Raw genomic sequence first — 27,879 nt, 5'->3', positions numbered from 1 at the left:
AAAGAGTATTCTTAGCACCGTGGGATAAAATGGTCCTGAATTGCCTCCCAAATAATGATTGAATTTATAACCATGAGGGGACACTGCCAGCTAAACAGTGTCACTCTCCATCTGGTTCTATAAGTGTTAAGTCACTAGCCACTGTAGTCACTGATGTTCAATATACCCTGAAAGGAGTTCAGGGAAGAGATCAGGAATGGCACTCTGTGCTCTGGGAAAACTGGTTGAACAGGCCTTCAGCTAGTTAGATATTTTCAGGAGAAAATTTTATGAATCCAAATTTCTTTCATCTTCCCGTACTTAGAAAAGCACTAGTCATTAACTGAGATATCTGTTCCTTGTGACCAGCGGCGACCTTCTGCCGAGATGTGTGCCTGATTGTACTTCTCCAAAATCATATATATGCTTATCTCTCCACTTCTGTCTCTTGGGAGAGGTTCCTCAGAACTCTCTGAAAGGCAGTTTCCTGGGCCAAAGAGAGTCCTCAGTAAGTCCCCAAAGAAAACTGAAACTCACAACTCTCGTGTTGTGCGTTTTTATAGCAGTGGGCACTTGACAATTTGACTGAGGCTGGGGACTAGCCATTGTGGCCACAGAGCAGGAAGGAAGTCCCCTGCCCTCGCCAGAAGGCCAGTTGACTCTCATCTTCAAGGCAAAGGGTAAGTGCACCTGCCATGGGAAGTCTGGTCTTTGCTCTGGTGTCCTTGGTTAAGCCGGCCTCTGGTTTCCTTCCTGTTTGCTCCCTTATCTCCTCTGTCAGCACCTGGAGTCAGTTTGGACTCTAAGTATAGGAAAGGAGCTGGGGAAGACGGGACTGCTTCAGAGGACACCTTTGCCTTTCTGTTGGAAGGGGCAGAGCCCTCAGTCACCTGGAGCTAACAGATCTGAAGCCTTTGCATGGTCTTGTTTCCAGCAGGTAGTCTTATGTGATTCCCCCCATCAGGGTGAAAGGAGAAGTTGCAATCTGAGAATTAAGACTCGTTCTGATACCATCTGGTTTGGAGGCGCACCAACCAGCGTGCTCTCTCTTTCCTTCAGGGTGATACCATCATGCATCTGTGGGTAGCCATCCTGGGCCTCATACTCCTTCTGACAGGTAAGTGAATAGGTGGGCTGTTCTTTGGAAGCGCCGAGGATAGGGGAGTGTGTGTGGGGGGGTGTGACTGTGGGGGGGAGGGTAGATGTTCTTGGGCTTTGTTGGAAGGTAATGGGGTCAACTAGTGAGCAAAGAACCAGGCTGACACCTTAAACCAAAGAAATTGCATAAATGCTAAGAATTACAGAATCTTTGGGTAGGTGAACAAGGCCCGATGCAGTACAGGATGACATATGCTGCCATTTGTGTTGAAACCAAAAAAAGGAGTAGGTAGATGGTTGTGTATGCATGAACTACTCAAGTGTATGTAGGAAAGAGTTACAGTTGTTATCACGGTGTGGAAGGGGACGGGAAGAAGAAAAGGGGATAGGGTGGGAAGGAGACGAGTGCTTTATTGTACCATTTTGTGCCTTTTGATTTTTTTAACCATGTGCAACTATTTCTTTTAAAAAGAAAATATTTTAACTTTCCTGGCGGTCTAGTGATTAAGATTCCATGATTGCAAAGCAGGGGCCGAGGGTTTGATCCCTGGTTGGGGAACTAAGATCTCACATGCCTCCCGGTGTGGCCAAAAAAAATTTTAAAAAGAAAAATATGTTAATTCAAAACATTCTGCGAGATAGGGGAAAATTTTAGAAATAGACATATCCTAAGTTTTAAAAACAATCTCTAGAGGTGGGAATGTGAGGAAAGTACATTTTTAAATTATACTTCTAAATCTTAAATTTTTATAATTAGCATGTATTACCTTTGTAGTCCAAAAATGACATTAAGCAAAATTAAATATTATCAGAATTCCAGTGAAAAATATAGACTCTTAATTTATGTAACAATGAGTGATTTATTCCCAGAGCATTTCCCAAACTCACAGCTCAGTCCTAACTGTGATTAACTGTTGAATCTCAGATTTCTTTCAAGGACCACCCAGACTGCATTTGGCAATGCAGGGTTTTTTAAGCCACTGCCACAGGAGAGAGTTTTCCTGCCTATTTGTTTTTAAGAGGCAAAATTTAGTATTTGATCGAATATTCTCCAATTTTTTGGTTTCATCTGGGTAAGTGGACCTTACCACCTGCATTGCAGGGCTGTCATCAACTCACGAGAAAGGATCCCTGCTTAAATTTTTTGGATTGATCGTAAAGCATGATAAGCCTCAGTTCCTCCTGAAACTATTATAAACCCTTTTTTCTAAGAACTGATTTCTAAAGAGTTTACTAGGCTTCTGCCTTCTAGTCAATGATGCTTTAAGTAAAACATTAGCTCTGCTTTTTTTTTTTTTTTAATAAGAGAGGGGTTGTGAGGTGACTTTATTTGCAATAGCAATTTTAAAAATTGCAATAAAAATTGAAAATCAAAACTTTAAATGCAATAGACTTTTAAAAACAGATTTCAACTGAGACAGTGATTGAATCTAGGGGAGAGGAAAAGCCACATGTATGTATTACCTATTAAATAAGCAGATACCTGTCAAACACAGGATGAAGTACACAGACACTCATGCATTACTGGAGTGTCATTTGTTTCAAACCTTTTGGAAAGAAACTTGGTCATATTCACCAAGAGACTGAATATATTTCTGCCCTTGATCCCGATACTTTCTTTCATGGAAATCTTTTCCTATTAGGCAATAATCCTGAATACAGAAAAACGTTTATATGATGTTTTATCTACAAATATATCTAGTAAATAGTAACGCTGCTAAAGAATATGTTAACATAGAAAAATGCTTATACTAAATTTTAAAACTCAAGATATAGTCAGATGATTACAAGCCAAATAAGCTATATAAAGAAAAAAAATGAGAATGAAATTAAAGTTAAAATATTGAGACCTCATGCTCAGGTTTCTCTTTATTTACAGATGGTGTAACGTCTTACCCACGAGTGACTGGAGTGGTGGGTCAGTCTGTCAGACTACCCTGCACCTATGGTGGAGAAGTCACAAGCATGTGCTGGGGCCGAGGGGCATGTCCTTTAACTCGCTGCGGAAGTGACATTATCTGGACTAATGGATACAGTGTCACCTTTCAGAAGGACAGACGTTATAAGCTAAACGGAAACATTGGTGGAGGGGATGTGTCTTTGACCATAGAGAATGCAGCCCAGGCTGACAGTGGCTTGTATTGTTGCCGCGTTGAGAAGAGAGGGTGGTTCAATGATATAAAAATCACCCTAGACTTGAGTATAAAGCCAGGTGAGCTTGTCTTCCTCCTTCCTTTGATCACTTCCTGTGGGTTCCCAGAGATAAGAGTTTTCTGTTTGATATTAACTTTCTCTTCCTTTAATAGGGAAAGAGGAGGTTCCTATAATCTTGTTTTCTAATAACTTTTGGGATAGAATAACTTCTATTTGTGTAGAATGAAGTGTTAAGACCCAACACAGTCAAAAATAAATAAAATAAAAAATAAATAAATTAAAAAAAAAAGAAAAGACTAGCCTTGATTCAAGACCATAGTCTAGAGATCTTCCCAGTCAGCAAACTACCTCCTAAAGCAGTGCTTCAAAAATGCTAGTTGGTTCATGAAAAAGCATTCACTGTTCCACAGTGAAATATAGTGAACATTTTTATGGAGGTAAATTTATTCCACTTGAAGAACTGCCCTTTTCTCTGAGGTTATGTCTTAGAAGAATTCTTAAATGTCCTTTCTTAACATTTTAAGACTTATAGAGAATTCATACATATAAAATAGGTAATATAAGGTCCTGTCAGGTAGATGTATCATTTGGCTTTAAGAATCATCAATTCAGTCTTGTTGCATATACGTTGTATAAGCCTATATAGTTTCACCCCCTTCCTCTGTCCAGTCTTGGATTTTTTGAAGCATATTTCACACCATATCACTAAATTAACTCTTGAAAAAATAAAATGGCCTTATTGTAGTATGAAAACATTTGCATCTCAATAACGTTCACCTGTTGCTTTTAAGAATTTCATAAAATCCAAAAATCTGGGAAGTTTACATTTTTCCATCTTGAAGTAGACATCCTAATTTTTCTTGCCATTTGATGAAAGGAGCAGGTTCTTCAGGAATTCCTGGTTTCTGGTGCTCTTTCCTAATGAATCTTCTCCCACTAAAGTCTTCTATTGACAACAGAATCCAATACCTGTGGCCTTCATAAGCTATGTCTCTTTTTTAATTTAAATGAACTTGATATTGCAATCTCCCAACTTTTGTACTTGGCTTGTGTCCTTTATAAAGGCAGGTAAAATAAGGTCAGTTCTGATGCAGCAAATAGCTGACTCTGGGGAACCTATATGTAGGAGGCAATTTAAGGAAGCCAAAAGAGGCTGGCGCTGTAGACATGTGACGAGGCAGCGTGTGGAGAAGAGATTATTTTTGGAGTTGTGAAATTATCTGATTGGTCTGGCTGAATATTTTTTAAAAAGGATAGAGAAAGAAATTAGTAGGGGACTTTGTTTTTGCTTGTTTTTGTTTTGTTTTAATTTATTTATTTTTGGCTGTGTTGGGTCTTCGTTGCTTCACACGGGCTTTCTCTAGTTGCAGAGAGCGGGGGCTGCTCTTCATTGCAGTGCGTGGGCTTCTCATTGTGGTGGCTTCTCTTGTTGTGGAGCACGGGCTCTAGGCACGCAGGCTTCAGTAGTTGTGGCTCGCGGGCTCAGTAGTTGTGGCTTGCAGGCTCTAGAGCACAGGCTCAGTAGTTGTGGCTCACCAGCTTAGTTGCTCCGCGGCATGTGGGATCTTCCCAGACCAGGGCTCGAACCCTTGTCCCCTGCATTGGCAGGCGGATTCTTAACCACTGCACCACCAGGGAAGTCCCAGTAGGGGAATTTTAGAGTGCTTAGAAATTCTTTAATAAATGAATATTTACAAAGCCACTGCTCTGTCCAGTGGGAAACGGGTCCATAACTGAGCCAAAGTGACTCTCTGCCTCCAATCCAATTATTTGCTTAAGTTTTCTTGCACGTTTCACAGAATCAGCTTACTTTTCAACCTTCTGTTAGGGGTTTTCCTCAGCAGCTCCTCTACCCTTAGTTTCCTAGATTCTTCCTCAGGAAATACTTACCACTGAGGAAGACACATTAGTTAAACAAGTCAATTAGGTTTCTTCCTTGTTATAGCCTTTGATCAGACTTTTTTGCTTGCTTCCTTTTTTCTCTAGATTTGATTTCAAACTGAAGGGAGGGGATTGGATTGCACTCTTCTTAAAAACCTCTGACTACACTGTTAGAGCAGGGTCAGCAAACTGTAGCCCTAGGACCAGATCAGATTATAAAACAGGCTCACCAACAGTTTTATAAATAAAGTTTTATTGGAACACAGCCACACCCATTAGTTTATATACTGTCTATGGCTGTGTTCACACTGACAGAGTTGAGCAATTACCACTGAGATCACAGAACCCCCAAAGCCTAAAACATTTACTAATGCCTTGTACATAATAGACACTCATAAATATTTGTTGAAAAAAATGTTTTTCTTCTTTAAGGCAAAAATCAGTTAGTTTCCAAATTAAATTGACTTCAATCCCTCACAAGAGTTTTCACACCAATTGCCTCCTGTTCAAGAGATTTGAGGTTCTAATTTATAGTTAGTAGAGTTGAAATTTAAGAATACTTCTTGTGGGCAAAAAAGATGCCTGGTGAGAAAAAAGTACACATTCTTGACTCAATCCTACAATTTCTGCTTTTGTGCCAGGCACTGTGTTTTGGGTTAATCCTAGTTGCAGTTCTTTCTCTGGGTAGCTCTGAGGACTTCAGTAAGTGGTTTGGAGTCCTATACCATTTCTGACTCTGGAAAGAGACAAAGTCATTACCTTTTGTTATTATCCCTTAGGAAGGAAGGAACCTTAAAAGGTCTAGTCCACCTTCAAACCAAATGCACAAGGCATCCGTGTTATCTAGCGTATGTTAATGGTGTGAATTAATCCACATTTAGGATGCAGGTTTGTTGGGAGGGTACCCTTAGGGCTGACTGAACGGAATGCTATTTATTTGGTAAATATTCTGGTTCTTGGGAACTACTATTTAGGTCCTAGTCACACGCCACCGAGAGGACAAACATGGCTTTGGGCTCTAGACTTTTTTCCCTACCTCACAGACATTTATGAAGATACATAAATCTGATATGCGGGACTAGTTTTTTCAAAGGGCTTCGATAGAAATCCCAGGTGTCATTTTTTTAATCTCCAAACCTCCCCATATATACTCCTTTCAATGCAGCTGTTTCCTTGTTGTGAACATGTTTTCACTCCCTCCTCAGTCACAGACTCTAGCTGACCAATGAGGAGAACTCCGAGTTCATGGGAGATAAGTGCTCACTTCTGCCTGGGGACAGTCCCAGTGGTTGTGTTGGTGCACAGGCCCAGCACACGACTCTTGTTTCCTGCTGCTTGATGAATCCTTGCTTTCATGTTGATTTCTAGCTCCACCTACGACAACAATAATGACGACTACTACTCCAACAATGACCACCACTACTACTACTCTTCCAACTACCACCACTACTACTACTACCACTCCACCAACTACCACCACTACTACTCCACCACCGATGACGACCACTACTTCTCCACCACCAACGATGACCACTACTACTCCACCACCAACTACCACCACTACTACTACTCCACCAACAACAATCACCACTACTACTACTCTACCAACTACCACTACTACTACTCCACCAACAACTACCACTACTACTACTCCACCACCAATGATGACCACTACTGCTCTACCAACAACAATGACGGTCACCACTGCTCCAACGACAACGAGGGCCTCTACCTCTGCTCTTCCAGTGCCAGCACCCACAAAGAACCTCCAGCCAGGTAAACAGATGTGCTTCTGAGCCCAGAAGGCTTTAAAGGAGAGGATATAGACCACCCAGGGTGTTGTGTTAAGGCAGAAGTGCAGTCTGGGGTAAGGATTTGAACAGGCTACCAAACGTGGCTTCACAGAATCTGTGGACCTCCGTCCCATGTTATATTCACCTTTTGTATGTATAAGCATCTTCAGAATGAGGGGACCCTCTAGCTTTTTATCAGATTCTCAAAGGAATTCATTAATGGCCAAAAAAAAAAAAAAAAGAAATATAAAAGCCAGACCACTGACCTTGGACATCTAAGGAGGATGGTGGGGATTTGGCCCAGTTGAACACAGACTTACGAGGAAAAATAGGGAATGCCAGAACAGGGTCAGGTGAATGAGATTCTGTCCTTACAAGGAGCTCTGAATAGAGATCATTTAATCCATTCTGAAGTCTCACCCAACACTTGAGGATAAGATTTCAGTGAAGTTAATATTTACTGTTTCCTGTGTCTAGAACCATGCTAACTGCTTTACAAGTATTAAGCCACTTCATTCTTATGACAATCCTATGCCTTGTAGGTGTGATTCAATCCTATTTTACATTTGTGGGACTGAGGCACAGACTCTAAGTTCAGCGTTGACAGTCATACGAATAGAAAATGGTTGAGTCAAGATTGTCCCCTTTAATTTGAATGTTGGGCCTTTGCTGCCTTCTATTATGAACATAGAGCTTATGTTTGGATGAATTTGTCCTGATCTGACATTCTCACTGGAAAGGCCTTCATACAATTACCCTGTCTTTTCAGGGTGTTAGTGACTTACACAGTTTTGCTTCTAGCATCCTTTAATTTCTTTATGTAGCAGAGTAATGCTATTTATACTGATGACAAAGTAAACATCAGATTTAAGGACTTATGGGATTTAGAGTGCACACGTTTGTTTTTTCAATTCTGGCTACATAGTTCATAGTTCAACTTTATGTTAGATTAAAGTTTAGGTTAATACAAGTGGAGAATAATTTGACTTAAAGCTGGGGAAATAGCTTGCCAGTCTGAGGACATGTTTAGGTTCAAACTTTCTATTTTTTGGATTAAAAATGTAACTTTTTAGTGGAGATTCTCAAAGCCTCCACAACCCTTTGACACTTTAAAGTGGCTCTGGATCCTGAGGAATAACACAAATGTCACAACCTTTTAGCCGAAAAAGTCTGATGGAACATATTGATTTCCCTTCACTGCCGTTGAACCATGTCTATATTCAACCAGGAGGGATCTGAAGGATTGGACTTTGAACTGAGCTTTAAAGAGATGTCTTTAGGTTAAAACTGGGATTTTAGAGCCATAAAACTTTGTAAGAAAAATAGTTTTGTTCCAGGCAGCAAACATACTAGAGCATCTGTTGACTTTCTCAATATTGATTTAGCTTCTAAATAGTTTGTGCCTGCGGAGGTGGATGGCTTAGTGCTCCTTGTTTGGCGAACATGTGTAAGTTATGGCCTTTGTTTAAAAAGCAGAGTTTCAGAAGGCAAGTGTTGGTTTATGTGACCTCCTGGGGGATAGTATTAGTTGAGTCTTATAGGCATCCTGATAGTTTCCTAAAGAGTTTGAGTTTAGAGTTGAACTTTACAGTGTAGAAAGGAGGTGAACACTGGAGCAGATCCAGGGCAGGGGAATTTATCTTTACATCCATTCCCTCTCTGTGCTCTGTGCTCCGTCCATGCTAGTTGCCTAAAATATTCATGCACTGGCTGGATGTAAAGTTGTAGGAGCAGAGGAGAAAAGAAAGATGACCACAGAGACCCAAACTAGGGGCTGAAGTTAAGCTCAAGAGGTCTTTTGCATGGATTTAAGTTGACTGAAGACGCTGATCATCTGACCTTCTGAATCGTCCTGTTCTTAGTTCCTATAGTTCCTAAAGAGAGCCACATCCTGTTACAGATTTGAGCATTAGAGGAAAGCAAAAATAAACAAACAAACCCCACCAAAAACAAAAGATAGCTCAAAACAAGAGAAGAGATGATGTTGAAATGTGAAGACCATGGTGGGGGAGTGGAAAGAGAAAGACCAGTGAGAGGCAATAAGGAAAGCCCAGGTTTGGGAACTCTTGTCCAGCCAGCACCACTAACTTGCTCTAATCTTCTGTGGTGCTCTAAGAGGAAGGGATGTAAAGATCTTATTAAGAGGCAAGTGGTCAACTCTGCAGGTAAAGTGAAATGTCTGATAGAAAATAAAGAAGAGATTTCAAGAAAGGAAAAGGAAACATAACCCTGAGAACTCTTGGTGAAGCTTTTTAGTGAGAAATGGAAGATGAATCAGATAACACAGGAAATCAGTCTTATAAAAAAAGTGACCAAAACACAACTGCAGAAGGAGCCAAGGTACCAGGAACATTGCTTTGAGGCTTATTACCAAGACTCAGACATCGGACAGTACTGTCACCTTAAAGGGACCTCAAGGAATTAAATATTCTCAGTATGTTTTCCCTGCTGGTCAGTGTGTGCATCTCCCTGGAAAGATGTGTGGATGGATAATTAGGAACTTGAATAAGGTGAGGAAATCCAGATTGGGGTTCTTGCGAAGCGGGGAGAGTGGATTAGTGCCCACCTCAAGGCCCTGCTCCACAAAAGTGAAACGTCATTGGTATGAATAAAAGTTTAATTGGGTGTCCTACATAAGATGCACTGTTGTAGGCTTTAGGGGGATCCTAGGAGTATAAAAAGTGAAATAATTCTGTCTATTGATAAGCTCTCCAGATCATTCTCTAGATCAGATTTATCCATGATAATGAAATACCTATATGGCAGTATAATGCCTGAAGGCCATCCTTGAATATTTTCTAAGAAAGAGTCAAAGGGTAATTCCTGATCTTAGCTTTGTTTTTTATTTTTCTTCGGGGTGGAAATTTTCCTCCACAAATTGAACACCATTCTTCCATTCTTGTCATTCCAGTAGCTTCTTTATCTTCTCCAACGCAGACAGCAGAAACCCAGCCTACCACACTGCAAGAAACAAATATAACCGGCTCACCATCGCACTCTTGCTCAACAGGTAACTTCCGTTTCTTTCCTGAACACCTGAGAGCTTTCAAATTTTGATGAACATTGGCACATTGTTAAGAACACATATTCTGGAATAAGACAGATCTTCCTTGAGTGCCAACACTGGCTACTCCAGTCAGCTATGCGACTTGAACAAACGTCTTACCCTCTTTGAATCAGTTTTTATCTTTTGTAAAATGGATGGAATGTTACTGATTTTGTAGAATTCTTGCAAGGATTAAATGAGATAAAGATCTTGGGACACAGTTAAAAGGTAAGTGATAGATTTAGTGGCAATTATGACTGTTACTTAGAATGTCCAGAAATACATACAACTGAGCGGCATAGACAGCTTATATGATTTGGGAACATCCACATGCATATCAGTATTTTTCTAAATTAAATGAACCAGCTTTGACTTTAAATTTAGTATTGGGCTTACTCCCTTGGGCCAGAGCCTTAAAACAATTAAATCCAAACTAAGCTGGTCCGGACCAAACTGGTCACCTGTGTTTACGCTTCCTCTAAGCCCCAGAGGCTATATAGAGCCAGAAGGCTCCCCTTCTGCCTTGTCAAGTTTTCCTTTCACATGGACACTTTGAGATGGGTTGAGGACACATGACACTGGCACCAAAGAGGCATGCCCCACTGAGATTCTGCTATGCCACCCCCCAAAAGTCTTCCCCACTCTCCCCAATTCAGGTAGGTCCATATTCTTTTGAGATGTAAGATTGAACTGTCTTTCCTGTGATGGAGAAAGGTGATGCTGAGTCCTGTCGTCTTTCCCAGCTACCTCTGTTACCGATGGTGGTACATTTGGGGAGTGCCACATGCGGAACCCCTTTGTAGTGCAGAGCTAGCTTATGTGTCCTTGTGCCTGGGATGCATCCGAACAAGGTCAAGCTTTGCAAGACTCCCCGTGCATAAGACTCATCGTGCTCAGGAGTTGCCAATCTGTAGTGGACCCCCAGTATGGCCTACCTTTTGCCAGTCATTCCTGGAAGCTGGTTAGTTTAAAATGGACCCAAAGTGAAACGCAGAGAGGGACCAGTTCACTTGGGATTAGCTAATGGTGACATTTGGTTTGGAAAGTGGACTCCTTAGTGTGAACTGTTTCCCGGCACAGAAACAAAGTGAAAGTAGATTAAAATACAAAGTAACAGCAGCAGGAGCAGCTGCAATCCACACTTCTATGTGATGAGGAAGAAGAAAGTAGGAGTGGAGAATCGTTCTCTAAAATATGTCACTAAAACCTGATCAAGGCAGAGCTTTCCAGAATGGAACAGACGTTGGAGCAGCTGTGTCCCCATGACTTCTGTGACTGCTGCCATCTTGTCAGTGTCTGTGAGGCTCTCGAGCCAAATCCTCACAGTGCCCCAGTCAGAATTCCGTGGGTTAAAGCCTCACAAAGCAGAGAATGTTAATCTGGAAGGAAGTTTGGGCATCATATGGCCTGCTACCCACCTTTTGACAGACGGATGTGCCAGCAAACTGTCATATATTACCTCATTTAATTCTTTCAGGGCAGACCTTACTTACTGCCATTGCCAGACTGGGGAGGCTCCTTAGTTCTGCTTTGGGGATTGACAGCTTCCAATTCAACTGCCAGTTACTAGCTGTGTCCCCATGGGCAAGTTGTTGCATTCCTGATTGCATGTTTGTGAGGAAGGAAGGCCGTGATGTTTGGAAAGTCCATTGCACTGTGTTCCTTCCCCTATTGCTCCTTTCATTACAACATAATAGTAATAGCTGATATTTGTCTAATATGGTGTTTAGTGCATCTTCTAATGTGACAACATTATGAGACAGACAGGTGCTATCAATAGCTTGTAGTTCAAGGTTACCCCAGCTAGAAATATAAATATATACATATACATACATACATACATAAATGTATATGCAGAGGACCTGATCAAGGTCACATTGCCAAGGGACATTGTCAGCATTGAAGTCAAATTTTATCTGACTCAAGTCCAGGCTGTTTTTATTTATTTATTTTTTTTCATGCTGTTTTTGCAACATCACCCATTCTGTACCTGAAGGACTTACTTAAGGTTATAACACAAGTCATACACAGAGCCTAGACTGTAGATATTGTCTTTGGCTCTCTAAGAAGTAGTGTCGGAATGAATAAAATGTAGACACAGTAATGTAAAGTGTAAAAATTTGGGGGGATATAGTTAGTCCAGTTTCATTGCCACTGGACGGTGACATTTTTATAGCTTTGTCAGTAGTTAGGGAATCCGTAAGACCTGCAGTATTTTCACTGGATGGGAATGCAATGTGTGTGGTGGTTATGAGCTGAGGCTATTGTCCTTTACTAGAGTTGGAAACTTTAACCATTTCAGATCTGTTTCCTCAACTATAAAATGGGGTTTAAAAAATTGGTATAAGGATGTAAAGTGCTCAGTAAAAAGAGAAACCCGTATTTGACCTATAGTTGCTTAGGAGGGCCAACAGTATATGTTCTGTATGACAAAAGAGATATTTCAAACACTATTAAAATTTGTATATTCAAAACTTTAAGGCATGATATCCTTTTATATTGGGGTTTTAGGTAGTATAAGATACTTTGGCCTTGGGGCTGATGTAACGTATTTTCTAAAGCACTTCTGCAACAATGTCTAGGCACTGTGGCATATAATGTAGGAGTTGGATGCCACCTATTTCAGATATCTTAGTACATTTCACACACATTTTAAATGTAAAACCAATGTAACAACTATTTTGAACGGGGCGGTTCTGCTCTTTGGATGTGCAGTGGCCTCTGAGCACTCATTGGCAGCTTCTTAGCTGTCATGAAAATATTGATTACATAACTTTAAGTGGCAATTTTTAACCTAGTTCTGATAATGGGCCACTATGACTCCTCTAAAATTGTAGGTAAACTTTCTGTGTACATACATTTTTTTCCATAGAGAGAAAAAAAAGGGTTCATTTTGGAAGGGTCCATGACAAAATGGTTTAAGAAGCACAACCTTACAGGTTAAATTAATAAATGTTAGTAACTTGGTATAACTCTTGCAAGCCTACAGCATTTAGCCATATGATTATTCAACTTTTCATTCATTACCAGAAGGCAATGTGAATATATTTGGTGTTTGCGGTGAAAATTCAATACTTTTTGTCTTTCTAATTCATTTTCCTTCTTGTTGAGCAGATGGGTACGGCACTGTGACCCAGTCTCCAGATGCCCTTTGGCATAACAATCAAACTGTAAGCATATTCCTTCCTACTTTATTAGCCAGATTCACTTGTATGTCTCCCTGGAAGCAAGTTACATTTAGAGATTATTATTGTAAGACTAGTCCACACATTTCAAATAAAGGAAGAAAAGAATTTGACTCTTAAATAGGGATGCTTTAATTAACTTAAAAAGTTTATATAGATGCACTAGTTGTCAGAAATACCTGAAGAGTGATATTTTACTCTCTCTACACACACACACACACACACACACACACACTACAGACTTTCTCCTGCCCAGAAAATTAGAAAAAAAGAGTGAATTAATTCAAGGATCTCGTGTTAACGTTACATACCAAGGATGACTTCAATGATCATTAGAGCAATAACGTGCTTTGAATTGATGTGGTGGAATGGGGGCCATCCCCACTGAAAGTATTACATTGATCAAAGTGTGCTTGCTTAAACCTAGGCCCCCTAATATCCTTTTCCAACCCAATTGTCCTCCTATATAGAAATTTTGAGGCCACTTCTGAGTCTTTCTATACATAAACCTCCCCATATGATGACTTATTAAGGTCCTAACGTCTTGAAAAACTTTGTGATTCTGTAGGATGTTGTCATACTTTTTCCACAGTTAGCTTGAGAAAAATCTAAGGGGCTTTATTCTTATGATGTTCATCAAAACCTCATCTTTCTAAGTTAGAAGAATTTATCAATAGGTCCTTTACTTTTGGCTCCCTTGGGTGAACCAGCCTTCCTTTTACTATGTGCAAATAATTCTTAGAAGCAACAAACCTAAAGAGCTTCAGGTATGAGAGTCACCCTGATCACAATTGGTGAGAAGTTGAAGCACGGCCATTGTAAGAGAAATTCAAGCTCAGGCAAAGTGGGGTTATTTAGTGTGAGGTCAAATGGCCTTATGTTGCATACCTTAGTGACAATGAGAGCACCACTGCATAGGAATGATATTGAAGATTTTAACAACTCTTATGGTATGGGCACTGATTGATCCGATGGATCTGTGCTGAATCTGTATATGCCTGTTAAATAGCAGAACTGCCACAATGTAAATGACTGTTATATTGTTATAGCTGGATTAAGAAAAAAGAAACAAACATTCTGAATGATGAGATTGTCCTTTACCTCAGTTACCGGCAGGGCAGGTATGTTTAGCAGCAAGTGGAAGCAATACAGAAGCAAGTGCACAACAGGCAAAATCGTGGGCTTTTTGTGTCTTGACTCTGAAGATGTCAAGGTGTCTCCCAGCTATCCTGAAACCAAGCAGCATATATTTCGACCCAGTAAATCAACTTCCTGAACTCCATATTAGGGAGAGAATTGAACCAATACGTGAAGATGTATAAGAAAAGATGTTCATTGCTGCTATTTATACTCATGAAAATGTTATAAACAACCTAAATGTTCAATAATAAGGGATTAATTACTTAGTCAATTAAGCATGCCCGCTTATTGCCATTAAGCATGTTGTCACTGCAGTGCATTTACTGACATGAGAAGACAGTGTTGATTGTTAAATGAAAAAACTAACTTTTAAAATAGTGTAGGGACTTCCCTGGAGGTCCAGTGGTTAATAAGACTCTGCGCTTCCAATGAAGCGGGTGCTGGTTCGATCCCTGGTTGGGGAGCTAAGATCCCAAATGCCGTGCAGCACGACCAAAAAATGTGTGTATGTATGTGTGTGTGTATAGTGTATATACTGTAGTATATATTGAATATAGTAACTGCTCTGTTAAGAAAAACACTAGGATAAAATTCTAGAAGAGTACGTAATGAAAAATGGTAATAGTGGCTGTTTCTGGATGTTGGGATTATGGTTGATTTTTGTTTTCCTTTCTTTATGCTTAGCTGCACATTCTAAAACGAAACTGCAGTTTTCATGTAACATAATATTTTTAAAAAGGAAGCAAAGCCTGCTTCCTGTAACTCCATGTTCCATGTAACCACTTTATCCTCCACAAGTAAGATAATTACACAACTCTTCCCTACCAAGACACTGGCTGTTCCCCCTTTAAGCAAGGACAGCTCATATGCTAAGTCACCATCCTTTGTGTTCCTCATCGTGTTGATCAGGAAGTACCTAAATTATCTTTCCCAAGAACCCTATTTAATCTGCATTTGACAGACAGAGAAACAGCGGTTCAGAGAGGATAAATAACATGTCTAGGATCACACAGCAACTAAGTAAAAGAGCTGGAATTCTGACTCCAGAGATTAAACTCTTATGCAGGAAGAGACTTGAGACTTAATCTTTTTCTCTGATCTTCACTTCCTTTCTGTTAAAATACCTACCCCATGGGGCCTCTTTAGGATTAGAGTTAAGTTATGTAAAAGGGCTGAACATGAGGCATGGCGTGTTTCGGTTTTATTCCGGGAAGTGATGATCCCTTATGAACCATACTAGGAGATTTAAATAAAGTTGTATTTCTTTCCAACTGTGCAGCATTTTAATTGTTAAGCAGGGCCATGTATATGAGCATCTACTTTCAAGTCCATTTATAAAGACATAGATGGAATCTTGAATTCTAGTTAAAAAAAAAATAGTTTTGTAATCAAGGGCCAATTTTAATAATTGAACACATTCACATAGCTTGAGATAACACCACCACGTCAACTTATATAGGAACAAAAATTGTTGTTTTCTTTTTTAATATCATAAGAGGATTATTTATGAAAATAGCTTATTAATTTTTTAAAATAGGTATAATTTACATATAATAAAGCACACTCATTTGAAGTGTACAGTTGGAGTTTTGACAAATGTATACACCTCTGTAAATACCACCGCAAGCAAGAGATAAAACATTTCCACCATCCCCAAATACATTTTGAATTCTAAATTGTCTTAGAATTTCACCACATGGTTATAACTTTAAATCATTTGGTCTTACCCCCTCATGATCCGGAACTAGCCAAAGGCCAATAAAGATAAATGTGTCTGTGTACATTATTTTCAGAAATGTTTTCTACCCATAATTCTAAGAAGATTTTTTTTTTTTTTTGATCTGCTGATGTTTTCTTAGCCTGTGACGCTGGCACAAGATCCATGGATGAGCACCAATAAGGGAGTCTACATTGGAATCTGTGTTACTGCCTTGGTATTATTGCTCATGTTTTTGGTTTTCACGATTAGCAAAAGTAAGTCACCTCAGGACTGTGCCTGCGGGAGTTTTCTTGAGCCAAACTGCCTGTAGCCCTACACACCACATGATTTGAATTTCACATAGCTTCCTTGGTTTTTACCTTGTTCTTTTTTAATTTTTTCTTTATCTTAAAATTATTGTCCCATAGATAGAAACATGATATTTAAATTCTCCATAGGAGAAATTAAATATGGAGAAATAAGCGTTGGTTGGGTAGAGTTGGGGTTTGGAAGGCAGCAAGCCATTGTAATATATAAGATGTATTCACTCCTCCTTTCCCCCTTCCCTCAAGAACCAAGTTTTGTCCCTATAAGGGCTGAAATTCTTGAGGGTGTTACAACACCCACTTAACAGAAGAAACAAATGGGACATTGAGAGGGATACCTGATTTCAGGGCTAAGAGTAGAACAAAGGGGTTCACAAGGCAGCCATCCAGGGCCTCCTGGTCTCCTTCCACCAGTTGTGCGTGTGTATAAAACCTGTCACCTATGGAACAAACACAATCCTCCATTTTTTTTACAGTGAAATATAATTGCATTAAAGTAAGTTGGGACATGTGGGTGAATACACTAAACTATTAGTAAACATGAGATACTTTACACTAAGGGGCTTATTTGGCTCTTACAGATTCAAAAAAAGTTACCTGCAGTTATCAGGCGAGGGTCCAGATTGGTTTTTCTCCCCTTCTTTTTAAAAATATTTTCTTGTAAATTAATTTTTTCAGCTTCTGAGGTCTGTACAGATTTTGTTCATATCAAAGTAATAACAGTAATAATATACTTGTTTGGAAAAAAAATCTCATGAACTCTTTGTCTTACATGTTTAATTTTCTCTCACTTCTTCCCCGATTTAGGATATTTTTGCCTGGGTAACAAGGTGGAGCTACTACGGTAAGGTTGAAAGAGTTTGTGTCAACGCCTTTTGATATTCTTACTCTGGTAAAAATAAGGATAATTTCTCTCTCCCTCTCTTTTCCTTCTGAACTCTCCATTTTATACTCTGGATCCTGAAAAATCTAGTATATAGGGCACCTCCATTGCTGTCCAACCTTCCAGTGGTATTTTTAGTGTCTCTGTATTTCCCTGGAATTGCGCCAGAACTGCTCCAGAAACAGTACCTCAAACCTGACCGCTTAGAGCAAGAGAACTAAATTGCAGATTTTGTTTGATGGGACATTTGAATGGGTTGTTTGGTTTGTTATTTGATTTCATTCAGTGCTTTGTTTATTGAGTGTTTATTGAATGCCTACTAAATTCCAAAGAGATGGACAAAACAGACAGAAACGTATAAATGAATAAACAGGGTACTTTTAGGACTTGCAGAGAAATGCCGTGGGGAATACAGAGCAGGGCAATAGGCTATGTGAGTGAGCCCCAAAGGAGCAGAAGGCAGTTCTGCAATGATCTGGAGGAGGATGACTCCAGGCTGAAGACATACAAAGGCACAGGCTAAGACACGTGCTTCCAGCTCCCCACCCTTCCCACCATCCCCACTGTTACGTGCCCAGCCTGCTCTGTTCCTTTACATTAGTTGTTGGGCCTCATAGCATTTGAATTTTTTGCAAATCTACCCCACTGCCCAGTGAAAAGTGAAAACCTCTTTATATGCATTCATATAGTCATTTCCCCAAACACCTGTCTGTAATGGTAGGAAACCTCTGCCTACTTCCACATCCAAATAGCCTGCTTCATTTGGTCCAGCTTAGGCTTTTTTTTTTTTTTTTTGAGGTATAGTTGTTTTGCAATGTTGTGTTAGTTTCTACTGTACAGAGAAGTGGAGTTCCCTGTGCTATACAGCAGGTTCTTATTAGTTATCTATTTTATACATATTGGTGAATATATGTTAATCCCAATCTCCCAATTCATACCTCCCGCCCCTGCTTTCCCCGCTTGGTGTGCATATGTTTGTTCTCTACATCTGTGTCTCTATTTCTGCCTTGCAAACTGGTTCATCTATTCCATTTTTCTAGATTCCACATATATGCATTAATATACGATATTTGTTTTTCTCTTTCTGACTTACTTCACTCTGTATGACAGTCTCTAGGTCCATCCACGTCTCTACAAATGACCCAATTTCGTTCCTTTTTATGGCTGAGTAATATTCCATTCTATATATATACCACATCTTCTTTATCCATTTGTCTGTCGATGGGGCATTTAGGTTGCTTCCATGACCTGGCTATTGTAAATAGTGCTGCAATGAATATTGGGGTGCATGTGTCTTTTTGAATGATGGTTTTCTCTGGATATATGCCCAGTAGAGGGATTGCTGGGTCATATGGTAATTCTATTTTTAATTTTTTAAGGAACCTCCATACTGTTCTCCATAGTGGCTGTATCAATTTACATTCCCACCAACAGTGCAAGAGGGTTCCCTTTTCTCCACACCCTCTCCAGCATGTATTGTTTGTAGATTTTCTGATGATGGCTGTTCTAACTGGTGTGAGGTGATACCCCATTGTAGTTTTGATTTGCATTTCTCTAATAATTAGTGATGTTGAGCAGCTTTTCATGTGCCTCTTGGCCATCTGTATGTCTTCTTTGGAGAAATGTCTATTTAGGTCTTCTGCCCATTTTTGGATTGGGTTGTTTGTTTTTTTGATATTGAGGTGCATGAGCTATTTATATATTTTGGAGATTAATTCTTTGTCCATTGATTCGTTTGCAAATATTTTCTCCCATTCTGAGGGTTGTCTTTTTGTATTGTTTATACTTTCCTTTGCTGTGCAAAAGCTTTTAAGTTTCATTAGGTCCCATTTGTTTATTTTTGTTTTTATTTCCATTACCCTAAGACGTGGGTGAGAAAAGATCTTGCTGTGATTTATGTCAAAGAATGTTCTTCCTATGTTTTCCTCTAAGAGTTTTATAGTGTCCAGTCTTACACTTAGATCTCTAATCCATTTTGAGTTTATTTTTGTGTATGGTGTTAGGGATGTTCTAATTTCATTCTTTTACATGTAGCTGTCCAGTTTTCCCAGCACCACTTATTGAAGAGACAGTCTTTTCTCCATTGTATATCCTTGTCTCCTTTGTCATAGATTAGTTGACCATAGGTACATGGGTTTATTATCTCTGGGCTTTCTATCCTGTTCCATTGATCTAAATTTATGTTTTTGTGCCAGTACCATATTGTCTTGATTACTGCAGCTTTGTAGTATAGTCTGAAGTCAGGGAGTCTGATTCCAGATCTGTTTTTGTTTTCTTTTTTTTCTCAAGGTTGCTTTGGCTATTTGGGGTCTTTTGTGTCTCCATACAAATTTTAAGATTTTTTGTTCTAGTTCTGTACAAAATACCATTGGTAATTTGATAAGGATTGCATTGAATCTGTAGATTGCTTTGGGTAGTATAGTCATTTTCACAATATTGATTCTTGCAATCCAAGAACATGGTATATCTCTCCATCTGTTTGTGTCATCTTTGATTTCTTTCATTAGTGTCTTATAGCCTTCTGAGTACAGGTCTTTAACCTCCTTACACAGGTTTATTCCTAGGTATTTTATTCTTTTTGTTGCAATGGTGAATGGGATTGTTTCCTTAATTTCTCTTTCTGATCTTTTGCTGTTAGTGTATAGGAATGCAAGAGATTTCTGTGCATTAATTTTGTATCCTGCAGCTTTACCAAATTCATTGATTAGCTCTAGTGGTTTTCTGGTTCTTTAAAAAATGCCGTTGGTAATTTGATATGGATTGCATAGCATCTTTAGGATTTTCTATGTATAGTATCATGTCATCTGCAAACAGTGACAGTTTTACTTCTTCTTTTCCAATTCGTATTCCTCTTATTTCGTTTTCTTCTCTGATTGCCATGGCTAGGACTTCCAAAACTATGTTGAATAATAGTGGCAAGACTGGACATCCTTGTCTTATTCCTGATCTTAGAGGAAATGCTTTCAGTTTTTCACCATTGAGAATTATGTTGCTGTGGGTTTGTGGTATATGGCCTTTATTATGTTGAGGTACCTTCCCTCTATGCCCACTTTCTAGAGAGTTTTTATCATAAACGGGTGTTGAATTTTGTCAAAAGCTTTTTCTGTGTCTATTGAGATGATCACATGGGTTTTATTCTTCAATTTGTTCATATGGTGTATCACATTGATTGATTTGCATATATTGAAGAATCCTTGCATCCCTAGGATAAATCCCACGTGATCATGGTGTATGATCCTTTTAATGTGCTGTTGGATTCTGTTTGCTAGTATTTTATTGAGGATTTTTGCATCTATATTCATCAGTGATATTGGTCTGTAATTTTCTTTTTTTGTAGTATCTTTGTCTGGTTTTGGTATCAGGGTGTTGGTGGCCTCGTAGAATGAGTTTGTGAGTGTTCCTTCCTCTGCAATTTTTTGGAAGAGTTTGAGAAGGATGGGTGTTAGCTCTTCTCTAAATGTTTGATGGAATTCATCTGTGAAGCCATGTGGTCCTGGACTTCTGTTTGTTGGAAGATTTTTAATCACAGTTTCAATTCCAGTGCTTGTGATTGGTCTGTTCATATTTTCTATTTTTTCCTGGTTCAGTCTTGGAAGGTTATACCTTTCTAAGAATTTGTCCATTTCTTCCAGGTTGTCCATTTTATTGGCATAGAGTTTGTTGTAGTAGTTTCTTATGATGCTTTGTATTTCTGCGGTGTGTGTTGTAACTTCTCCTTTTTCATTTCTAATTTTATTGATTTCAGTCCTTTCCCTCTTTTTCTTGATGAGTTTGTCTAAAGGTTTGTTTATCTTCTCAAAGAACCAGCTTTTAGTTTTATTGATCTTTGGTATTGTTTCCTTTGTTTCTATTTCATTTATTTTGGCTCTAATGTTTATGATTTCTTTCCTTCTACTAACTTTGGGTTTTGTTTGTTCTTCTTTTTCTAGTTCCTTTAGGCATAAGTTTAGATTTTTTATTTGAGATTTTTCTTGTTTCTTGAGGTAGGGATGTATTGCTATAAACTTCCCTCTTAGAACTGCTTTTGCTGCATCCCATAGATTTTGAGTCATCATGTTTTTGTTGTCATTTGTCTCTAGGTATTTTTTGATTTCCTCTTTGATTTCTTCAGTGATTTCTTGGTTATTTAGTAGCATATTGTTTAGCCTCCACGTGTTTGTGTTTTTTACATTTTTGTTTCCTGTAATTTATTTGTAATCGCATAGTGTTGTGGTTGGAAAAGATGCTTGATACAATTTCAATTTCTTTAAATTTACCAAGGCTTGATTTGTGACCCAAGATGTGATCTATCCTGGAGAATGTTCCGTGTGCACTTGAGGAGAAAGTGTAATATGGTGTTTTTGGATGGAATGTCCTATAAATATCAATTAAATCTATCTGGTCTGTTGTGTCATTTATAGCTTGTGTTACCTTATTAATTTTCTTTCTGGATGCTCTGTCCATTGGTGTAAGTGAGGTGTTAAAGTCTCCCACTATTATTGTGTTCCTGTCAATTTCCTCTTTTATAGCTGTTAGCATTTGCCTTATATATTGAGGTGCTCCTATGTTGGGTGCATATATATTTATAATTGTTATATCTTCTTCTTGGATTGATCCCTTGATCATTAGGTAGTGCCCTTCCTTGTCTCTTGTAACATTCTTTATTTTAAAGTCTATTTTATCTGATACGAGTATTGCTACTCCAGCTTTCTTTTGATTTCCATTTGCATGGAATATCTTTTTCTATCCCCTCACTTTCAGTCTGTATGTGTCCCTAGGTCTGAAGTGGGTCTCTTGTAGACAACATATATACGGGTCTTGTTTTTGTATCCATTCAGCGAGCCTGTGTCTTTTGGTTGGAGCATTTAATCCATTCACATTTAAGATGATTATCGATATGTATGTTCCTGTGACCATTTTCTTAATTGTTTTGGGTTTGTTTTTGTAGGTCCTTTCATTCTCTTGTGTTTCCCAATTAGAGAAGTTCCTTTAGCATTTGTTGTAGAGCTGGTTTGGTGGTGCTGAATTCTCTTAGCTTTTGCTTGTCTGTAAAGCTTTTGATTTCTCCATCGAATCTGAATGAGATCCTTGCCGGGTAGAGTATTCTTGGTTGTAGGTCTTCCCTTTTATCACTTTAAATATATCATGCCACTCCCTTCTGGCTTGCAGTGTTTCTGTTGAGAAATCAGCTGTTAACCTCATGGGAGTTCCCTTGTATGTTATTTGCCATTTTTCCCTTGTGGCTTTTAATAATTTTTCTTTGTCTTTAATTTTTGTCAGTTTGATTACTATGTGTCTCGGCATGTTTCTCCTTGGGTTTATCCTTTCTGGGACTCTCTGTGCTTCCTGGACTTGGGTGGCTACTTCCTTTCCCATGTTAGGGAAGTTTTCAACTATAATCTCTTCAAATATTTTCTTGGGTCCTTTCTCTCTCTCTTCTCCTTCTGGAACCCCTATAATGCAAATGGTGCATTTTATATTTTCCCAGAGGTCTCTTAGGCTATCTTTATTTCTTTTCATTCTTTTTTCTTTATTCTGTTCCACTGCAGTGATTTCCACCATTCTGTCTTCCAGGTCACTTATCTGTTCTTCTGCATCAGTTATTCTGCTATTGATTCCTTCTAGTGTATTTTTCATTTCAGTTGTTGTATTGTTCATCTCCGTTTGTTTGTTCTTTAATTCTTCTAGGCCTTTGTTAAACATTTCTTGCATCTTCTTGACCTTTGCCTCCATTCTTTTTCCGAGGTCCTGGATCATCTTCACTATCATTATTGTGAATTGTTTTTCTGGAAGGTTGCCTATCTCCACTTCATTTAGTTGTTTTTCCAGGGTTTTATTTTGTTCCTTCATCTGGGACATAGTCCTCTGCCTTTTCATTTTGTCTATCTTTCTGTGATTGTCCAGCTTGGGCTTTAAGCAGGTCTTTCTTTGATTCCAAATCCATCTCTCTTAAGCTGCCAGCTGTTATTCCTAGTTCTCTTTCATTGGATGTTATTACATAGTCTTTCCTATGTCTGAGTTAATCATATGAGCCAATCCACAGAACATGCCTTGAACTATGCCAAACATATTGCAAGTGTTCCATAAACATTGGCTTTTATTATTGCAGTCATGCCCTTCACAGCAGTGAACCTGTAAACCCTTCACAGGTACTATTATTATTCTTAGTCTACAGATTGGAGAACAGGTTGAGAGATGTTAAGTGACATCCAAGGTCACACCCCACAGCAGGTAAAAGACTCAATCTTATGTATCTTAGAGTCCAAATCCCATACTTATAGAAATTTTTGACTATCTGCTTCCAAGAATGGAAGAAAAAAAATACTCCCTACAGGCAGAAAAGCATGAAAGATAGCATCCTTTTAGTTTATTTTTGTCCTTTTGCTGTTAACTTTTTTTTCAAGTTTCACTTTTTGTCACCTAATTAGAAAAGAAAATATTTATTGTAGGAAATACTGTATAATATGGAAAAGCAAAACAAAACAAAAACAAAAATGAGCATTTCCCCATGAAGTTATTTTTGGGGCACCTATATCACATTGACTCATTTTGAGCTACTGACACCTAAACGGTTTCCACACATGTGTGACTAATCCATTTAAAGATCAGAGCTGAATGAAGATGCAGTACATTTCATATCATTTCTGGGCAGGCTTAGCTAATAAAAAGTAGTAACTATATACACTACAAATTATAAAAGAGTAGCAATATCAAAACTCCACAAGTGACCTATTCATACACTTGATGTGTGAGCATATGTGTTATAAAATTCATTTAACCCATGGCTTTCTAATTTTAACCATTAAGGCATGGTAAGATTTTTGACTCCATGATCTAGTATACACTTAGATGAAACAATACTATTTTACTATACCAGTATGCTCTGATATTTTGTATACTTATATATATTTATCTTAAAAACAGGATATAGACCACTAAATAGATTTAATAACCCTCTCTAAAGGGTCACAGTCCACAGTTGGAAAAACACCAGCCAAACCATTTCCTAGCCATCTTTGAGAATATGTATCCTGGTTTAGTACTTCAATTTGATATCTGATATTTGTCTTCTTAGATTTTCTTTCTTTGTTTTTTTAAAATTGTTTATTTATTTATTTGGCTGCATCAGGTCTTAGTTGTGGCACATGGGATCTTCTTTGAGGCATGTGGGATCTTTTGTTGCAGTGTATGGGCTTCTCTCTAGTTGTGGTGTACAGGTTTTCTCTCTCTAGTTGTGGCACGTGGGCTCCAGAGTGTGTGGGCTTTGTAGTTTGCAGCATGAGGGCTCTCTCATTGAGGCCTGCAAGCTCAGTAGTTCTGGCACATGGGCTTAGTTGCCCCACGGCATGTGCAATCCTAGTTCCCCGACCAGGGATCAAACCTGTGTCCCCTGCATTGGAAGGCAGATTCTTTACCACTGGACCATCAGGGAAGTCCCTAGATTTTCAATTTTTGTATTCTATTACATGAGACTCTAGAAGGAGACCAGTCTGAGGTTTTTGAAACTACTGCTGAGGTTTTCTACCTGCTTATTAAACAGACTTTCCTGAAACTTCATATTCACAACTCTGAAAGCTTCTATTTACTTCATAGGCTGTGTGAATGGGGTTCTGGGAAATGCAAATACCCAATCTTGCTTGAACATAAACAAATGCACTGCTCATACTTGAGAAGTGGTCTGCTTTTCTCTTACTCATGTTATTCTTTCTGTAGTGTGATTCCATTGAGGGACTCTCACATTGGAGCTTTGAAAAATGCAGCTCTGAAGCCTGTCCGAGCAGAAGACAATATCTACATTATTGATGACCTTCATTAAGTCATGGATCCAGTGGCCTTCTAAGGCGTTATGCCCTTGACTGTGGAAGACAGTGACCAGATATCACTGTGCCAGAGTCCTTTCATGAAGCAGGACAATTTTTCAGTCAGTTTCCCATGGCATTCCAACCAGTCAGTGACATTGGGTAGAGTGAGTCTAGCTCATCTGTGTACAGTCAACCTCTGTAACATTGTCCTAATTTTTTATACTAAAACTGGCTCAATCTTTCTGGTCATTGCAGAGCTCTCTCCAAAACATGAAATTTATTCCTTAGAATTGTACATTCTCTTTAGACCCTATGAATCCTGTTTTCTATCAAGAATTCTCCTTGGGGAGACTGAATAAACACTACTACCTCAGTTACCAAAGCTGTCAAGAAGAGCTGAATACCACTTAAAATCAGCAAATCCAATTTGGGACTTAAAGGACTTAACTTGGAAGCGTTTCATGATTGTATTTTTTTTTAATCAAGCAACTTCAAATGTTATATTCCTTAGGGCCCCCAAGGGTTTCAAATCATGGGAGTGTACAGGTTTTTATTTACGCAGTGGGAAAATAGAAGTGAGTGTGATTTTGCCATTATAGGTAGATCTGGTTTCTCAGAGCTCTGGAAATAGAAGTGCTTTCCCTGGGGCCAGGATGGGTATTTTAGCAGTTAGAAGAAGCTAGCGTAGTGAGTGGACCATGGAGACACCAGGGGAAGAAAATCAATTGCCATATGGTTTATGCTGTTTCTGCTACATCGGTGCCACAGTTCTAGGCACTTATGTAGACAACTGGCAGACTCTCTGATGTAATTTTTAGAATGAGGCAGGGCGGAAGGAAAAGGAAAAAAGAGGGGGACGGAGTAGTAAAAGAGGCTTTCTGCCTTAGAAAAGCTAGTTTGCAAATATAATAGTGTTGTTTGAGAGTGTTACCAGTTTCAACCGAAATGCTAAATTGTCCTCAAACCACTTTGATTTTTAAAATTGTTTTGGAAGGATAAAGGGTCTTTTTCATATTGAATCAATTCCTGTGTTATATCTTTTTCACAGCTCAATTAAATTTTTGGTTTTTCCAGAAGAGTTAGACAAAGGCTAACGGTAAGGATATTTTTAGTCACTAGGAGCATTTCTGCATGAACAGTTAACAAGACTGGAAATTAATTTCAATTTGAGTAAACCCTGAAACAACTCATGCTTGAGTTATTTGGGAGTTGTTCAGAGCTACTCACACCAAAGTGGTCCATGAGGGCTGGATGCTTGTTTTTGAAGGCAATGTTTTTGACACTTCTGCGGAGTTCTGGGAAAATAATAGGACCTCTGAATAAAGGTTATACAGGCAAAGAAGATTGCTAAACATTGTATACTAGTTTTTGCAAGTGGGACCAGTCTGATCTAGTTTAAAAAATTATGTTCCAACTACAGGGATTTTTTTTTTTTTAATTCAAGACAACATGCATAACCATAGAGATTTCAAATTAATGTCAAGATGTATAACTTCTCTGGAAAGAGCTAACAACATCGGACTGCATCCCTCTGCAGCCAGGGCCCCACTAGATGGCACCACATCCCTCAGCCCCCCCAGCCCTTGCCTTGCCTGCAGGCTCATGTTTGTAACCTGCTTTGTGGCTTGTGGGGCTTTGAATTTTTGATGCGTGCTCTATTCTCCATATCCTTCCTGGAGTTTTGTGATGGCACATTACAAGTTGTGGGAATTTGATCAACTTTATTTAATCCAGCATTTCCAAAATTTTTTTAAAACCCCTGAGCACCATGACTACTGGCATACCCAGTAGCATTCTGTGAAACAAGATGTGGAGCCTGGGAGAAAGCAGATGGTACACAGAGTTAGAGATAGGACCTGAGTTCTAATCCTAACTCTTACCAGTAACATTGGATGACATTAGGATAAATCATTCTTTATGCCTAAATTTTTAATATATTTTTTAATGAAGTAGAGATGATTTACAATGTTGTGCTAAATTTTTTTTACACCTATTAGAATTATTTCCAAACATACATTGGTGTATAGTGGTAATTCCAATGACATATTCTTTGTGAGAAAAATAAAAGTGAAAAACACTACAGAAATGCAAAGTTTTCTTTTGTGTGTGTGTGGAGTTGGTAGTGATAGGAGATCTAGCATCAGTGCTCAGTAAATATTTTCAACGGTGCTGTGTTCATAAGCCCCTTGCTATATGGTACCTTTTATTATTTTTCTGAATAATGTTTCTGTTTTTGAAAAGTTGATATTGGGTACTTTGGCTATCGTTTTATACTGTACAAAAATTTGTCAATAACTGAGAGGGAGAATGGATTAGAGGGAAGGAAGGCGAGGTACTTAGTTAATATTAAATTCTTTTCTGTAAAAGTACCAATTTTATATAACGAATTTACCTTTGTTTTTGATCTTTTGAGACCATCGAGATTTCATTTTCTACAATTGATCTTGGGGCTTTAGGACACTGGTATAATTAAAACTATATATTTGAACTTAGGAAATTTTGCACATCTTTAAAAGTAGAGGAACCAATCTTTCACTGATGGCTTTGAAGATAATTTTGCGAGTACATGAAATTGTGAGGGACTCCTCATCACGAGTTTCATTTGTACGTACACTCATTAATAAAACACATTTTTGTTTTCATTTTGGAAACTGACTTGCTTTCTTATTCTCATCATTTAGTCAAGGCCAGCCATCTTCAACTTGCTGTGGACTCTCAGGACAAGGGCAAATGGGGCAAGATTTGAGAGTCAGGTGTGCCTGACGTTCCTCTAGGTGCCGGGGGCGGAACAGAGAACAACGCTGAACTCCAGTTCCCAAGGAGCTCCAATTCAGTAGGAAAGAAAACCCCACACCATCAATTCTGGTGCTGATAATGATAAGGAAAAAAAGATATACACCGGTAGAGCTGAACT

General features: G+C 38.8%; 1 protein-coding gene across 1 annotated transcript; it reads left to right on the top strand.

The window, feature by feature from the left end:
- The first annotated feature begins 1,043 nt into the window (after positions 1-1,043).
- HAVCR1 (hepatitis A virus cellular receptor 1) lies at positions 1,044-24,979 on the top strand. The gene is made up of 8 exons (XM_059919580.1): positions 1,044-1,096; positions 2,957-3,289; positions 6,481-6,888; positions 9,817-9,915; positions 13,066-13,121; positions 16,136-16,250; positions 17,109-17,145; positions 24,877-24,979. Exons 1-8 carry the CDS (start codon positions 1,051-1,053, stop codon positions 24,977-24,979), a joined length of 1,197 nt encoding a protein of 398 aa, XP_059775563.1. The 5' UTR covers positions 1,044-1,050.
- Positions 24,980-27,879: the final 2,900 nt, after the last annotated feature.

Source organism: Balaenoptera ricei, chromosome 3 (assembly GCF_028023285.1).
Source record: "Balaenoptera ricei isolate mBalRic1 chromosome 3, mBalRic1.hap2, whole genome shotgun sequence".
Taxonomy (NCBI): Eukaryota; Metazoa; Chordata; class Mammalia; order Artiodactyla; family Balaenopteridae; genus Balaenoptera; species Balaenoptera ricei.
This window is presented reverse-complemented; position numbering and strand designations above follow the sequence as displayed.